Source organism: Malaya genurostris, chromosome 3, assembly GCF_030247185.1.
Source record: "Malaya genurostris strain Urasoe2022 chromosome 3, Malgen_1.1, whole genome shotgun sequence".
NCBI lineage: Eukaryota > Metazoa > Arthropoda > Insecta > Diptera > Culicidae > Malaya > Malaya genurostris.
The window spans coordinates 262,212,293-262,231,068 of record NC_080572.1 but is presented as its reverse complement, the minus strand read 5'-3'; the positions used below and the strand labels follow the sequence as shown (position 1 = coordinate 262,231,068).

The window sequence follows — 18,776 nt, the reverse complement described above, 5'->3', positions numbered from 1 at the left end:
GGGACCGCCCATTAGTGAAAAAGCTACAAACGAAATCATATAAAAAGATACCTTTTAACAAAAATTGAATCAGTTTGGATTCTATCGCCACTGCGAGCAGATGTGCTTTGTGTCGTTTGCACAGCTAGTTTCGCTTTCGACAAGAGCGAGTACGTCACAGCTGCCAGTCATTAGCATTGGTGAAAAAACAACGGTGGAGAGCATTACACAAAATCAGCCGTTCTAATGGCTCTAAAAGTTTTCTAAAGAACTATTCGGATTTATTGTTCGCAAATCGAAGGTAAATATCCTCAGTTTAGTGCAAATCTAGAACAGTTTGGTTAGATTTGTGCACTTTTCGCTATGTGAAATTCACAGTAATCGAGATCAAGTGAAGCCTTCTTTGTTTTTGCGAAAAATGTGAAAATGGGGAATGCTTGCATAATTCATACAATTGATCAACTCGACAGTCCCACGACAAAAGGGCCTAACTGCAAATGACAGTTTCTCTTTGTTTACTTTTTCTTTCACGATTTACCGGATTGATTTTATATTTGACGCCTTACTCTTAACAAAACTTTCAAATTAAAACTACTAGCTTTCGATTTATATAGGAAACTTTCAAGAAGTTCTAGTAACGGCACCGTAATAATCTAAAGAGAAAGTAAACAAAGAGAGGCTCTCATTTGCAGTTAGGCCCTTTTGTCGTGGGACTGTCGAACTAATTGATATTCGGAAGTGTTGAGGAACATGTCAGTTGTTTTCGTATTCACGACATCCAGTTATTTATTTATTTATTTATTTATTATTTAATAATGCTCATCTGACAATAAGTCTTAATGAGCTACTAAAAGCTACCTAACAAGTTATCTTAACGGAATAAAAATAATTATGAACAACTTAGTGCCACAATAACCTGTGACGAAGCTGAGATGACGTTGTGACGAAGTCAAACAAATCGCTGAACTCGTTAAAGCGGCGGATCATTGCCAAAATCGGGCTGTTTGAAGCGTAGCTGGTAGTGCGTAGATCAGTATGTAGTAAAGGTCGCGGTCGAAGAATACGTGTAGGAGCATACAAGCTCACTTGGAATAAAAGATTAGGAGCATCATATTCAGCCAGTAGTAACTTAGATATGAAAATCGCTTGTGATGCATGTCGTCGATCGGCTAAAGATTTAAGTCTTAATAGTTGACGACGATCCTCGTACGGCGGTAAACTCAACGGGTTGCTCCAGGGCAGTTCACGTAATGCATAACGTACAAATTTTCGTTGAACAGCTTCAAGTCTTTGAATCCACGTGACGTGGTAAGGACACCAAACAACATTCGCAAATTCTAGCTGCGATCGTACCAAGGAACAATATAGCGCCTTTAAACAGAGTGGATCACGAAATTCTCTTGAGATTTTGAATATAAATCCGAGTAACCGATTTGCTTTGTCAATCGTAGCCGCAAGATGACGAGTATATGTTAGTTTCTCATCCAGAATAACACCAAAATCCTTCATGTGGTCCACACGTTGCAGTTCAGTGCCAGCCACAGTATAATTGAAACTAAGTTTGTTTCTCGTACGATAATAGCTGATAACATAACTTTTTGTAACACAGAGAACCATCATGTTTCGTACACACCATTCATAAAACATATCAACAAGATGCTGCAATTCTTGGCAATCAGCTTCTTTGCGAATAACGAGGAATATTTTCAAATCATCGGCGAACAATAGCTTTTCACCATGCCTTAAGACAAAGACAACATCGTTAATAAACAGCGAAAAAAGAAGTGGTCAAAGTGTGCTTCCTTGAGGAACTCCGGAACTGTTGGTAAATGAATTAGATACCGTGCTTCCAATTTGTACTACAACTTGACGGTTGACGAGATATGATCGGAACCATTGACACAATCGAATCGAGCAACCTAGCTTAGTAAGCTTAGTAAGTAAAATTTCGTGGTTAACTGAGTCAAAGGCAGCCTTAAGGTCTGTGTAAATCACATCAATCTGGTATTTTTTAGACATTTGCTCGGTGCAATAAGACGTGAAACTAACTAGATTAGTCTCAACCGATCGCCCGGGAAAGAATCCATGCTGGCAATTGCTTATATAATGACGACAAGTTGACAAAAGATTTGCATTGATGAGTGATTCGAAGATCTTAGATTCAACACACAGCGACGTGATTCCTCGGTAATTGACAACGTTACACTTGTCACCTTTCTTATAAACCGGGAACATAACGGAATTTTTCCAATCAGTAGGGAATGTTTGTTGCTGGAGCGACAAATTGAAGATATATGTTAGTGGGACTGCTAAAATATCCGAACATTTGTTCAAAATTGCAGAAGGCATTGCGCTTCGACCTGGTGCAAATACGGATTTCACATTCCGGATGGCAGAAAGTACCATTTGTTCTGAGATAACAAAAACATCCATATCAATGACATCAGCAGGAACATCACGGACAGCGTTTTCAAGCTCAATAGCAGATGGTGAGTGAGATGAAAAAACACTGGCGAAATATCTAGCAAACAGTCCACATTTATCAAATACAGTCGTAGCTTCATCGCCGTTGTAGAAAATCGTAGATGGGAGACCAGTTTCCTTCCTCTTCGTATTGACAAATGACCAGAAGCTCTTCGGATTTCGCCTTAAGTTATGTTGCATACGGTTAACATAGCGATTGTATAAGAACTTATTATAGTTGCGGTATTCGTTGCTGGCTATTGTAGAGTGACGTTTAGAAATAGGACATCGCCTATTTGTATAACTACGTAGGGCTTTTGCACGAATACGCTTAAGATTCCGTAATAAAGCGTTAGTCCATGGCGGTTTCCTCGGTGGTTGACACTTAGGGACTGAGTTCTCGACACAATTATTTAACAAACGATTGTAGTATAAGACAGCAGCATCAATATCGTCGTATTCATGTAACGTTCTCCAATCGATTTGCAGCAACAAGTCACGCAATGTAGATAAATTTGTTTTGCGAAAATTTAAGCGATCAAATGAAATTGATTCATCGTATAGCATCGAACCTTTGATCGAAATATCGATATCTAGCGCCGAATGATAGGCATCACACGGAACCATAGCATTTAAAGCTTCTGAGACAGTGCATTCGGGTAAACCATCGTCGTTAACAAACACCAGATCAAGAAATCGTGATTGGTGATACGAAACCGTACTAATTTGATGAAGTCCATTAAAGGCAAGTCCATCTAAGAGAATTCGGCTGGCGGTGGTCGTTGTCGAGGCCATAGGGTCAGGGTAAGCGTAACCATAATCCGACGATATCCAGCTGAGACCGGGTTGATTGAAATCCCCAAGAACAATAATCACATCGTTACCATTTGACTGAGACGAAACACGTTCGATAGCAGCGAAAAGTTGTTGCGTAATACCACAATCATGACGCTTTTCCGGAGGGATGTAAACAACTCCAATGAAGTATTTCTTAGTTGGTGCAGATATCTTAGTCCAGACAGACTCAATCGTTAAGCAATCCAGAATGACCTCACTAGAGGTAAGTGTAGCGGAAGCAGCTATTAAAACTCCACCACCACGACTGCGAGAGCTATTGGTAGAATTACGATCAGCACGATAAACCGAGAAAGCAGCTCCAAAAAGTTGCAACGAAGTTGTTCTAGAGTCCAACCAAGTCTCGGTGAGAACAAATATATCGTAGTCACCGTCAATAGCAGCTAAATATACATAGTCGATTTTTGAGCTTATTCCTCTAACGTTTTGGTAGTACAATATCAAATACTCAGTGCTAGTGACGGGGGCAACCACGTCATCATCATGAGAATGCCTACTATAGTAAGCAATGCGATTATTAGGCTGCATTACAGGACGATGGAATGATGAGGTTGTCGAGATAGTTGAACAATACTCGCCTGTGATGGGAACCAAATGGTTCCCACTGTCCATTAAAGAGCTCGTTGATTCTAGGTCCACGTCGTCTATTGAAGCATTGGTGTACTTAGAGATGAGGCATCCGTCCGTTTTCGAAATGTTGGAATAGAGTATTCAAGAAATTCGCGAAACATAATCCCTTCAGTTATGTCTCTGACATTATCCACCCGCCTTTTCTCTTTGTATTTTGACAATAATGGAAGGAGCGATTGAAAGAAAAGATTTAAAAGAACTCAAAATTAAGTAAAAAGAAGTCAAATAATAGGTAGTTTTTATTTTCCGTGTAGGCTCGACACTACTGGGTGAGGTGGCAACCCTACTAACTCGTGATATACATAATTGGTATTTTTCTACTTTTTGACTAGGAAAACTTCATAAGTGAAGACATTTGATTTCACAAGAATTGACTGTCTACCGGATCTAATTTCGCATAGGATTGTAACGCCTTAATTTTGCATTCCTTACTGGAAACAATAGGTATACTTTCCATTTACAACTCCAATCGAAACACTGCTGGTGAAGATTCATGAAACCAATTCGAACTAATGAACGTTTTGCACAATCAATAATTCACGTGCATATTAAAAAAATGCATCGGGCCCATAATCGTGCACCGTTTGTTCGTTGACCGGAAGCATCTTACGTACTGAAAGTCTGTTGAATACACAGTTGTTCGATCGGGCATTTTCAAAACATAAGCCACTCATTAGTGCACAAGCTTATCGAAGTGCAGTTCGTAATTTATGCCTGAATATGCAATGCAATCCAGCAACCGTTCCAACTCACCTGACTGTGATACGTGAAACAACGCTTCTGGTAAAATGTGTTGCTCATGCATATACGAGTTGGTTCCACATATTCCTGTGCACCGAGTTCATGAAGTTTGCGTATTTTGTAGCAATGAGTCTCGAAGATATTTAATTGAAATTGGTATCAGCCATCTGGAAATTTTCCGAAAGCCACGAACAAAGTTGCGCAGAATTGCGCTAGCCTCTGGCATATTTGCATAAAAGTTTGATCGGGCTCCAGACCGAAAAACATTTCAGAATTTCGAATCATATTGTTGCACTACTGGTACTGGTACTCCCCGTCAAAGTTTTTCTCTCATAAGGCCAAAGTTTCCACATTTTGACACCGGCGCGATTAAACGAAACCCAGCATGCAAGTCATCGAAACGCAGGGGCGGTTAGAGTGATAATATTTGGCTGGTAGCATAATAAATACACGAAAGCGAACATCCTTGGAACACCGGTTGAATGAAGAGATGATTATGATGCTTAACAGCTGCGGGAAGGACTTGCCCGAGGGAGGTTACATTATATTTTTGCACTGTGGTCATTAGTGTTGTTGTGAAGAAATGTGGATGTGGTGAAATAGTAAGTAGGAAAGATTGTGTGTCTGGACGTAACATAAATTCAGCCAAATCGCACTGGTTGTCATTTGAATAGTTGACGTATGAATTTATTGAACTTTCGTATTCTTCGTCAACTATTTGTAATTCGGCTTTTTTTGTTGCGAGGGATGCTAGTATGAATGGCTTCCGGTATAAAATGGTGTACCAGGAAGATGATGGTCATAAAAATGTTTCGATTGAAATATGTAGCTGTGTGTTTGTTGTGAAAGTAGGAGAAAAGTATGAAATATGAACGAAATTGGATGATAGAACATGTAACATTCTGAACGATTATGGGAAATACTCTAGAGGATGGTATTAGATGGCACTTAAAATTCAAAAGTAGTAGAACAAGGGACGAGAAAAAAATAAACTTTCACAAAAGGCATGCGAAACTGGAAAGTGCAGTACTTACGATGGCGGCGGGCTGGGAAGAGGTACTTGGTGAATTTTCCACGTCGCTTCCGAAAGCGAGTGTTCGTCGGCTGCGTAGCATCTCCAGAGCGATTGGATCAGTGTCGCAGCTGGCTGACGGCGACGAATCATGTGCTTCTGTCGCTGCTGCTGTTGTACCTTCAAGGCGAAGCCGCTGCCGAGGATGCCCTACAGGATCCGACGAAATAAAAGGACAGAAAAGGTCATCCGGTTGGTTCCAAACGTACCTTCTTTGTGTATGTCAGCAAAGTCAAAAGCTGAACAAAGAAAGAAGGGTCTTGTTTGATGGCATAATACAAGGATAATGCCCTTCGGGGGCACGGAATGTGTTTGCTTGTTTAAATCTTTTCAGTGATAGATTTAGCTAGATGTAAATTATTAGCATCGATTTCATCGGGAAAAAAGTGACTAGAACTTGACTTATTTATTCGTAGTGAATATAGTTCTTTCGTTTCATTGCTACAAAAGCAAGTAATTTTATGTTCCTAAAATGTCCTTAGCTTCTGAATCAAAGCCATAAATTTCTCCGGTTTATTTAAACTACGGCTTATTCCGCAGTCTATTACGTTCAGTATATGAAAAAGTTTCAACCTACCAACAACAAAAATGAGCAACACGGTGCACTCCAACAGATTATACACTTGAGACATCTTCACACAGCATTACTATGGCAAGAGTTATGGGTTGGAAGGTGCAACACGTGAAAAGCTCTCGCACAGCCTTCCTCCGGTTTGGGGTCGTAAATGCTCTGAGTTTTTTTTGTGTGCGCTTTCCGAGGCTTGCGAGAATTCAGTAGAAGCGAAGAGCGTTTCGAAGAACCATAAAAAACATGTTGAGCTAGAACACGTTCGTGTAGTAAAGTTATGCCGTTAAAGGGGTTTTTATACAGTTCACCGGCTGGCCTCTTGAGTTAATTTTGAATTTTGCTTTCTTTTCATTGCCGTTTCTGACCGCTGCTGCCAACAGATGGCGAATTGAACCATCGATAAAATTTTGAGGGTTGGCATCAGTAAGCAGTGAAGGGCTTTCCAATCATTAAAATCATTAGAATTTCAGATTGCGATTGAACGGTAATGTTTGAAAGGAAAATAACAATCGTACTGGGATCAGCAACCCGTTTCCTAACGAACATGTTTCTAACATGTAAGCTCAGAGCTTTGAACGGCAAATCTCATGTACTATCGACAAACTTGTCGCAGCACAAGCTACACTAACAAAATCAAGAAGGTAATCACTTACCGCCGGCAGGGCAAAGAACGAGATTCCGAGTAAGGCGCAAAACGATGCAATAATTTTCCCTTGCCACGTATCCGGAACCATATCACCGTATCCGACCGTGCATAGCGTTATCTGCCGTTCGATCCCGACGGGCGACGGACGACGGACGACGGACGGACGGTGAGGCATGTGTTTGGAATTTGCGTACCGTGCCACATCATTTCCGCAGCAGAAGTTATTTTACGCAACGGTGCATTGTTTCCCAGCGGCGAGTTGTTGAAGTTGCATGAAACAGAAACAAACGGGCAACGGATTAGAAAACGAGCGAATTCCGCTTTCGTCGGTTTTTGGTATTATAAACGGAATTTCGAAATTGTGCCGATCGTGTTTTTGGTTTTGCAACGAATACCGAAGGATAATACTTACCACACCCCACCACAAGGCTTGAGCAAAGTTACTGAATTTGGTTCCCTCTACGTCTTTTTCCATTAGGTACACTAAAAACGAGGCGAAAATAAGGCCCAGAAATCCTATGTACAATGTCGTTATTAGTTCCTGAAACAGACGAAAAGGAAAATTGTGTCTTATTTCATGTTTATTTATAACGTAATGAATTGAGATTTTTGGATTGTAACATGCAGTCTTTGACTGATATGGAATAGATGATTTCAATTTCCAAACCTCTTCAACGTTTTTTACTTACTTTACTATGGGGCGCCTAAACAAAATTTACCCTCTGAGAGAGTAATAATTTTTGATAGAGAAAACATCTTGTTGTATGAAGCCTATCAACACAATTTTTGCAACATGTCATCGGAAATATGATCATCGATTTATAATAACATTTTCAGTTGTATGATATACTCACAAATAATTCAAAATCAATGTTTGGTATCAACGAGTATCAAAGAAGTCTCATGATGCCTTTCTTCTACCCGAGCCGATGGTTTTTATGTAGTAAGCGAAATTTCATTTTTGTGTAACCTACTGAGTAGGTATAAAAAGTCAACACTTGATAGATTTCGTTTATTCTAGACTGCGCAATTGACTGATCAAGAAGTAAAGTAAATCCATCATTCCGGTTGGTTCAGGTCCAGAGCTTAGTTCCAGTTCAGTTCAGTATTGAATCAATCCGCACAGAAAGCAGTTCTACTACGGGACGTTCGCAGTGCAATTGCGTCATCCTCCTGCTCGTCGAACACTGACGAACGATTGGGAACATTCTACAAAATTAGTTCTTCTCAGGGCTCTAAATGTTATCTAAAGAACTAGAAGGACAATTTAGTGCAAATCTAGAATAATGTGATTAGCTTTGTGCAAAATGTGTTCGTGGAAAATGTTTCGAACATTGTTTAATATCATAGAACATTCCACAATTAGGTCTTTCTGAAAGCCAGAAATTTATCCCGTATAGCATTTTGATAGTTTCTTTCATTGAAATATGCAATTCCGAAATGAAATAATGGACATCAAAATTCAGTATGTAGATACATTTTTGTGGCCGTTAGAATCATCCGTTTGTGAAAAATCTACAAACGAAATCACGTAAAAAAGCCTTCCCAAAAATTGCATTAAAGAAAGAGGAATTTTTTCGTATGATATCGTATAACGAAGTTTTTTGACGTACATGTCCTTCTTTTTTCTTTCCGAAAATTTTTATATAATCAGCATCGATTAAAAAACATCGGCTTACAGTACATACATACAGTGTTGGTGATTGCCGAAAATTTGACAGAAGCTGCTATATTGCTATCTATATTGTATATATTGTATACAAGAACTCGAGTCTCTCAATGCATGAACCGTGAGAGAATTTTTCTACATTTCTTCGCTCCACTTCATGTTCTGAGCATTTCACGGCCCTTAAAAAAATTACAGTTTGGTGATGATTTGTGCTGTGTGGAATTTACTAAGAGGAAATTGCAAGTTGATAATTATCGCGAAAATCGAATCTATGATTCGACTTGATGATTCTCATACTAGGTTGCAATATTTCGAAACCCTTGTGTGGAGCATTCACAGACATTTTCAAAGACACAACTTATACAAAGGTTATATGCACATAGTTAGAATAAGCGGCAATAGTAAAATGATTCCATCGCAATTATCAACTGCCCATATAGAATCGGATCGCGAAACGGGAATAAGCGACCGTTTGTTGCTTTAGAGAGGATCCCCACAGCAGCGTGCTAACCTTTGATTCTCAGAAATATCATCGAGAGAAATTCGCTCTCGCACTGGTGTCTATTCTATGTTAAATGAGCCATGCCGGGTTTTTGTTGTTGCGATGATGTCCGTCTCTCTTTGATGGCACTGATTCAATCGTGTGAAGAGTTGCCAGTGAGCGTTCTTTGAAACGATAAAAGCCATCCTTGGCGGCCCTGAAAACAGCTGCTCAAACTCGTCCAGTTTGTTGGTGGGTGTCATCATTTCTTGGTTACCAATCATCGGGGAGACTTAAAATAATCTTTTCTATTGAGCACAAGAACGAACCGAGCTAATTTTTGATTTCTTCGACTGATGTAAAGCGTATGTCTAAGACATGGTTCATATTATTTCTTCGACAATTGTAAAAAATCCGTATCGTCATTAGTGATAATACGTCAGAATGATTCCATTTTATTCCGCCTTAGCAACAATTTACAATCTTTTAAATGAACCCCAATACTTTCCGGAATGCAAGGAAATCGCTTTTTGTGATTAAGCAAATTTCTTTTGGGTTTGACACGAATCTTCATGCAGCGAAGCCTCCGATTCCTCGTCTTCAAAATGTTTCAACTTTAACAACACTCAAAATACATCGGTTCAGGAATGTTTTACGCTCAATAAATTTTCAGAAGCAAAGGCGTTTGTCTCACTTGCACTTGCATCTTAAATTAAATGGAAGCAAATTACTCTTCTTTGGATCTAAATTTGTCTTGATTGTCATCGCTGAAAATTGTGGTGTCGACGTAATGATGACACACAAATCCGACATTGCGGACTGAAATCTGCTGGCCAAAATTGTTTTACGTTTGTTTTATCTATTTCGATCAGGCGTGTACCCAGAAAATGTTCATCAATTTCCATATGTAAGAAACTTGAAAATTTTTTAGTATTAGCATTAGAGACCGTCTGTGTGCTGCTACTCCGTTATTGATCAGAACCAATTGAGCCTGCAAAATATTTTTCTGGGAATAGCACGTAATTTCACATTGTGTAAACGGCATTGATACCTCCCTGCATCCCTGCATCCGACATCGGCCACGTCCGAATCTACAGATCTACTTGGGAAGGTAGGATTGCTAGTTCAATGCATGGTGCAACTAGAAACCGAGGAATCCTCGGCATTCCTACATGCATCACAGGAAGGGGTTGTTTTTTAGCAAATTTTTTGAATAATATTATCATGTGTTTATTGCTTTGGGCAGCCGGCTACCTACAAATTCACAACCGGCTGTTGGGAGGTACGCTATCAATTCATACATTTAATTCATTGCTTTCTGTTTTTTTTCAATAGACAGCCGTAATACTTGCAGCATATTACACGATCACCATCAATCGAACGCCTTACACGATACGAATTAATGTCGATATCTACTCCCTAACCAAAATAATAAAATACCAAATAGACCGAAGGCTACACTATATTTATACACTCCATAGTTAAGCATGGTGGCAAGAAATATTTGCACGGATTAAAACGTTCCCCGAACAATCGACGTAGTTTAGTCTATCCCAATTTTTAGTAAAGAGAAATATAATAAGGCATTGTAAATATGAAAAATATGACATATCTTTTGGGAATGATCTCACCAGTATCCTGTTTCTCATATTCGCATTGCTGTAAACAAAACATGGTGACCTAGAGATGACATACCACTACTGATAAAATAAAACTAAAAAAGCTCTCGCGGAAGGATTTTCTGCAGACCAGATTTTCAGCAAGAATCACAGGATTGACTTGTAAATTTTCGCCCATTCCATATAAACTTGCTATGAGATCTTCTTCAATATTTTCTGTCTTTGCACAACTCTGTTTTAATCTGTTTTCGTTATGCTTGAATCTGATAACACCGGCAATGATATGCAGATGGCGCTTCCGTCGGTTAACATCGTTTAATTTTGAGCGGTAAATTCTCAGTTTTCGTCGCTTACCGTTCTGTAGATTCAACCTTCAACTACAGTTCCCAATTTGTGAATTGGGAAAATATGCATTAGTTTTCATACCAAGTCGCGCAGAAGTGGCTAACCTAAAATCCAATACATCAGGAACCGCGGCGCTTAACCAGAATCGATATGGGGCAAAGCCAGACTATAAGGATTCGCACAAAAATTTAGAACGAATATAATGGGGTGCTAAATCTAAAGATACCGTAATTTCAACCAGGTAACCGATCGAAATACAATTTTGCATACTTCTTATGGGATCTAAAAGAAATACGAAAAGTTTGGTGGAGTGAGAGAATAAACCTTTTCATTTTTTTCTTATCCAACCTTGCACCATCCTAATAATCAGTTTTTACACTGAATATTCCAAATCAAGAATTTTGTAAATGTCCCATAAACAATGAAAATATCATTTTACTGAGGAACATTGAATCGAAGGCATTTTCACTAAAAGCTATTTTTCCTGAACATTCTTAATTTTCCCAACTTCATTGAAGAATTTAATAATTTGAAATCAAATAATAAGAACAGCGACGCCGAACCAATGGACAGAGGTGTGATTATTGAACCACCTGCTCTCGCTTCATTCGCTGGATAGCAATGAAAACGTATATCCTCCAATGCTGAAGATAACAAGATCCAGTTAAAAATAAATTATAACATTTTCTGTAGGTTAAATAGCTACGTTGAGCTTAAGAACATGTAAACTGTAACAAATTCAATAAAAATCTGTTTTAATCCACCTAGTGGCCTTTCTCATATACAATATTTTGGAATATTCACAAATTTTCTCTTCGATTTTTGAAGGAAACCAAGAGATTGTTTATGCTTTAACTAGTATAACATACAGAATGAAACAGTGCTTTGCTCGCGTATGTCATTTTTAAGAAAACGAAGAGGGTCCACTATTATATGTACTTCCGGCACCGGAACCCGAGAACCAGTATAATCCAAGTCGATTCGTACGGCCACCAACTAACATGACGTACAAATTCTACTAGTTTTTATTCAAGTTTTGAAGATTTTATACAATTTTGCCATCGTACTCTAAACGACGGTGTAAATTTTTGTTTTATCCGAAAATATGCAGTAATTTTTGGTAGGACCGTAAGACCATTCGACCCTAAGATTAGGAATAACGGTTTTGAGTCCAGTTTAGAATTTTTTTTACGGTTTTTGTTCCGCCGGTTTAAATGACGGTGTACAATATTCAACACACTTTACCCTATATCTTCGGAACCGGAAGTCGGATCCGGATAAAATTCAGAAATTCCGTATGGGACCGTAAGACCTTTCATTTGAATCTAAGTTGGTCAAAATCGGTTTGGCAAATTTCCGAGAAAACCTAGTGCGATTATTTGACACATACGCACACACAGACATTGCTCAGCTCGATGAGCTGAGTCGTATGGTATATGACACTTGGCCGGGCCAATTTTCACTAGTCGGTTTTTCAAGTGATTACATAACCTTTCTATATGAGAAAGGCAAAAAGTTCAAAATAGTAAAAATAGTTGAAAATGCTTCGGCTAAGAAACAGTTCTTGACGTTTCGATTAGTATTTTAACTGTAACCTAGATTACCCATAGGATTGCTTCAATTTGTGGAACCGCTCCTCCAATTGTGCCACCTAAGAGCTGTTTAAGGATACAACATCTTGAAGCGATCAATTGAACACTGTCCTATCTTACTATGTATGTAAATGTATGTAGTTAGTACATGCTTAATTATTCTAAAATAACCGTGATCAGTGTACATATACAATAAAACGCTTTTCAATCAAGCTTCTGCAGAGATCTAGATTCGCTGCTTAAGGAACCAAAGGTCATTTGTGATAAATTTGGCAAATCAATCAATTCGGGACTCTACCTTTGAATGGAAAAAGCAGTGCGTGTAGAATTTATGTTAATTGCTTCACTTTGTATTTTTTATAAAATGGTATGATTTACTTTGAAATCAAAATATTGACGGGATTAGCCTTTTAAAGTATTGCTCCAGTACAATACTCTGCAGGAGTTATTATTAATCATTAATCCCGCAACCAGGTCGTCAAAAGGGTTTTCACTAGTTCCTTTCTCATGCCTCCTCGTGTGCATTCGGACAATTGACGACGGCGTCGACTGGGTGCTATCGTCTTCTGCGTTGGTAGCAGAATGGGAGGATGCGTATTGGTTTGTATGCAATAATTCATTTGAATCGCGAAAATTGTTGGAAGTCCTTCAAATAGGTCAAGTATTTCGCTTTGACGTCACCTTGCCGAAGTGTGTTAAAACCCTTAATGTGACTTTAAATTGTCAACTTGTTTTCATGAAAACCGTTTGCAGCATTTCTTGCGATTTGTAAGTTCGAATTTTGCATATCATCCTTACATAGTTTTAGGCATAAAGCGGAGTATGTCTTATAAGTAAGAGTAACAACATTAACTTAAATACGCTTCGATTACTTGCCAAGTGCAAGGGAGTGTTCAATATTGTACACCGTCACTTAAACCGGCGAAACAAAAAACGTAAAAAATTTTCTAAACTGGTCTCAAAACTACACAAATCGATAGTCATTATCAGTAGGCAACTAATCAAACCAATTCCGGCTATCCTGGTTCCCGGTATCCGGTTCCGGAAGTACCAGAAATAGTGGTCATATATACCAAAATGGTTCTCACTCACTTATCTCAGCGATGGTTTGACCGATTTTCACAAACTTAGATTCAAATGAAAGGTCTCCCGGTCCCATATGGAATTCTTGAATTTCATCCGGATCCGACTTCCGGTTCCGGAATTATAGGGTAAAGTGTGTTTAATATTGTACACCGTCACTTAAACCGGCGAAGCAAAATAGGTGAAAATATTTCTAAACTGGTCTCAAAACTACACAAATCGATAGTCATTATCAGTAGGCAACTAAACAAACCGATTCCGGCTATCCTGGTTCCCGGTATCCGGTTCCGGAAGTACCGGAAATAGTGGTCATATATACCAAAATGGTTCTCACTCACTTTTCTCAGCGATGGTTTGACCGATTTCCACAAACTAATATTCAAATGAAAGGTCTCCCGGTCCCATACGGAATTCCTGAATTTCATCTGGATCCGACTTCCGAATCCGGAGTTATAGAGTGCGTACTAGAAGAGTTTGTGTGTCATGTTAGTTGGTGGCCGTACGAACCGACTTTGACTATACCGGTTCTCGGGTTCCGGTGCCGGAAGTGCACCCATTTCGTTCTCTTATGGCTTACGCAATCAAAGCACTGTTTTATTCTATATGTTATGCATAAACAATCACTTGGTTTCTTTCAAAAATCGAAGAGAAAATTTTTGAATAGAATACCACAATATTATATGTACATGAGAAAGGCATCATTACACCACTAGGTGGATTAAAACAGGTTTTTATAACAACGGATTACTTGAAAAAATCAGACACCACTACACATAATACTTCCTTGAAAAAATGAATATAACGGTTAACATTTGGCATGAAACTTCATTCATAATCAGTTTCAATCTTCGGCACCTAACCATGATCAGTGGGAACGGGCTTTGGTGATGCTTTGAACTATAAATAACGACTGTGAATACTAGTTTCAATCAAACTTCTAAAATTAATGCAATACCGTACAAATAATACAAAGAGCAAGGCTCCTAAGTTGCCACCGTGCCGAAAACAAGATTTTTTTTAAATAAAATCTGTAGAACGCGAAATCTTGCATAATTAAAAATGTAAGTATTTTGAGTATGTAATAAGTACATAACATAATGCGATGCTAAAGAATTTCTATGCCGTTGCTACAGAAGCACAAGTGTCGAAGCTACTTGTTATGAAACATAATTTACAAAAGTACCGCCAAGACACAAATTGAAATCATTCCGCCAAATTCGTTTATCTGCTCTGTTTATGTTTCATTTGCAGTATCACCAGATGCCACAGTAAGGATAGAATTTCATGAGCTGAATTTAGAATTCATAATAGAGTTGAGTGTGCATATCCGAAGCACAGATGAAAAAAAAAAAACGCGGACAGATCCTGGAACTATGTTTTCTAATCATGCGACCGTGGATTTCTTTCCACATTGAGCATAAATCCCCTCCATTAAACCCGCAACGATTGCGATGATTCATTCGATGGTGGCGAAATCTGTCGTTACTCGGATTTTGTATCTAGGAACAGGATAGCGGTAGGGTGATGGCTATAATTTTATTTCTGTTTAAAAATTAAAATTGGTAATAATAATTTTTATTGAGTTTTTCAGACGAACGGTTAGTGAATTCAAATTCCAATTGATGAAATGTATTTTATCAAAAGGACTCATTGAAATCAAAACGTGACATCCTGCCTAATGGATTCAAGTTCAAGATGGGCCACTCACCATTGATGGGGAAAAAATCATTCAATTTTCGCATTTCACCACACCCTTCCTTCTCCTGCCATGTTCGATTTGTTCGTATTCCAACCAGTGCCATGGCGAAAGTCAGCGAACAGTGAAGCAAAAATCGCGTGTAACAACCTTACGTATACGACGTGTGTAATGCGATGACTTTTTCGATTTTCCACTTGGAATCAGTTTGCCTGTCCATCAGCAAACAGGAAAGGGGGAGAAATCAATATCCACTCTTGATGACGGAGAATACAGAAAGTGAAATCAGAGCTCCATCGTATGTGCTGCACAGGGAGCTTTTCACATTTTTCTCAACGTCAACGACGTAATGATATTTTCGCTTTTATGGTCGCGTTTCTTTATTTTGCCTTCAGCGAACTTGGCCATAAATGCCGATAACAGACGATGCGAAGCTATGTTTCGGTTACTGAAGAAGCGCACGGGAAGAGAGAGAGAGAGAGAGAGAGAGAGAGCAACCAGCAACAGGAAAATGTCATTTTTGCCTTCTGGTCCTCACCGAATTGGCAAACCCGATAGCGAGCCCGGTGTCATAAAGGACCGCAAAGGGGGTGATGGATGAGACCGGGGTCGTTCGTTGGTTGCTGGCAATACTTACTTGTCTATGAGCATAAACGACGCTCCCTAGTAATTTCCACGTGCCACCACGTCGGTCCATCCGCACCATCCGTAGGATCTGGAAGAACCGCAGGCCACGCAATGCACTCGCCGCAAAGACCTGGCCGGATGATCTCATCACAAGTATCGCTATCGAAGCTATTATCGTCACTACATCTGGAAAGTGAGAAGGGAAGCTTAGCGTCGGAACTGATGGCAATGCAGTGCCTGCACGTACCTATAATACAAAAAGGCCGTTTCAAAAATTTCAGCCTTCCCACGGCTCCCTGGTATCGTGAGCGACATCCTGATGACCATAATCTGGAAGGAAAAAGAAATATGATTGTTGTTAAGTAGGGACAATACCTCAAGGAAATAGATACTATCACGTGCTGGGAGAATTTATTCACTTTAAAGAAGTCAGTAAGAATTTTTTGCTTGATTGGAAGTGGCATGAAAAGGAATTGCAAATACTCGTGAAAACCTGTTTTAATGCAAATCTCAAATAGTTAAAAATTCTGCTTTGAACATTTTCGTGTGTCGTAATTTTTATGACGATTAGACATTCTGACCCTCATATAATAAGTCCAGCAAAAAAAAACTATTCCATTCAAATGTTGATTATAGAGACAAAGACTTTGTTTGAATTAGAAATGGCTAATTTACATCTCATGCACCTTTTCGATTGAGCCAACTAAACCTAAACGAAAACATGTGCTTCTTTTACCATCTGTTACACCAGCGTTCTGGTTTCTTTAACACTATTGGAAACACGGGCTCACGGTTTGAACGTTTTGACACTCATCGTCCTAAAATTTCAGAACCGGAAATCGAATCTGGATGAAATTGCACAGTGTCTTTTAGGACAGTGGGAGGTTTAATTAGAATCAAAATTTGTGAAAATCGGTTTAACCATTGCTGAGAAATCGGTTTTATTCACTATTATCGGTGCTTTCGAAACCGAAAACCGGAGATTAGCAGTCGAAAAGTAGGTTTACATATCCACCAACTAACAAGATCTACCGACTAGATTAGTTTACCATCAATTGTGAAAAAATACTCATGAAATTAAAAATTTTCACTTGTCGTACTGTAATGCCGAAACGACTTTTCGGGGACTTTTCAAAGAATTTCAGGACCTTTCATTTGCATCTTAGTTTGTGAATATCGGTTGAGAAGTTTACAAAAATATTGAGTGCCCGTTTTCTCATAAATTTGCACATATCACCTTGTAATTCCGGGACCGGAAGTCAAATAAAAAAAAATCAATAGCAGGCTATGGGCCGTAAGACCTTTTATTTCAATCTGAGTTTGTAAAAATCGGTTCGGCCAGCGCTGAGAAAATTGAGTGACATTTTTTGTCACATACACACAGACACAGACATATGCTCAGTTCAACGAGCTGAATCGAATGGTATATGACATTCGGTCGAAAAATCGGTTTCCACAGCGTTTGCATAGTCACTCTATATGACATGTTGTTGATTTTAGTTCTCGTACATCATACAAAAATAGAGTAAATTAAAAATTTAACATTGATTTTATACCACGTTTATTTCCAATTGATTCGTTATATTGAAAGTTGACTGGGATCCTATTTATGTAAGTTGGATCTATGTTCATTGAAAAAAAGATTGCTATTTTTTGTAATTCGGCTTCAAATGACCAAGATCGATTTTTTCAGTGTAGAGTTTGATAAGTATTTTTTCTCAGTATTTTCGAAAATTAGACTAATTTTGTGAATAATACAGGCACAACAATTTGTTTAGGACTTGTAATTTTTCGACTATATTTTTTTTGCAAAAAATGGCAAAAAGGGAGTTTAGCCCTTTTCTAAATACAGTCTAGAATAATTTTGGAAAGACAAAGTAAGCAAAGTGGCTTTTTGTAATAAACTATCTATGTCGAGAAAGTTTCAATTAAATCCGAACACGATTTGGCGTGACATTCGTCTATTCGAATCCTATAGTGAAAAAAAAAGATTTTCGAAATTTAAAATCAAATTAAAAAAAAAAAATTCCATTGAATGATACTTCGTACCGTGATACGTGCTTATTTTCCCATATTTTTCTTACCCTAATGCAATCTGTTAATATCGGGAAACTAGCAATTTGGTGTAATTTTCCCACAAATTGAGTTTCATTCGAATCTTGGATGATGATAACTTTTAGTCAGACAAGAAATATTTTTTGTTAGAAAATTTTCTCTCATCTTGCAATGTATGAACGAATAGTAGGGAACATGATCTTGAATATTGCAACAAAATCTTATCAAAATTTAAAATGTGTGTTTTGTAAATCAATTTTGAATTTTTAAAGTCAATTTTTCTCTTTTATTCGAAAAAATAAATTCCAAAATACAAGATAAATTTTGGAAAAATTAAGAACTTAAGAACCTCAAAACAATCTAATTTTAAGTACATTTCACTCAATTTGGGGGTTCCGTTCAATAACCTAATTTTAGGTAAAGTGGCTCTAGATAGTTTCCTAAAGGCACGCTCAAAAATACTTAAAGATGAGTTATATCTACTCAATGGTAAGTTATATTTACTCTACAGTTGAGTCGTACTGATTAAATTTCTGATTGATGCGGTTTACTTAATTTTAGCTTATTGAACAAAGCAGTCGCTGTTGGGCAGTTTTGCTCATTGTATTTTGACAACAATGGAAGGAGCGAATGAAAGAAAAGATTCAGAGAAACT

At 38.3% G+C, this 18,776-nt stretch overlaps 1 protein-coding gene across 26 annotated transcripts in view; it reads right to left on the bottom strand.

Moving 5' to 3' along the window:
* LOC131438950 (potassium voltage-gated channel subfamily KQT member 1) overlaps window positions 1–18,776 on the bottom strand; it is an 892,435-nt gene that overhangs the window by 257,124 nt on the left and 616,535 nt on the right. For all 26 annotated transcript variants that reach the window (XR_009231015.1, XM_058609372.1, XM_058609379.1 and 23 more), the window contains 5 exons: window positions 16,314–16,396; window positions 16,077–16,252; window positions 7,367–7,495; window positions 6,962–7,072; window positions 5,703–5,890 (listed from right to left, as the gene is read on the bottom strand). Coding sequence is in view for 25 of the 26 variants with exons in the window: in XM_058609372.1 (XP_058465355.1) it covers window positions 5,703–5,890; window positions 6,962–7,072; window positions 7,367–7,495; window positions 16,077–16,252; window positions 16,314–16,396 (687 nt within the window). In the remaining variant the exon portion in view is untranslated. The remainder of the gene's footprint in view (window positions 1–5,702; window positions 5,891–6,961; window positions 7,073–7,366; window positions 7,496–16,076; window positions 16,253–16,313; window positions 16,397–18,776) is intronic.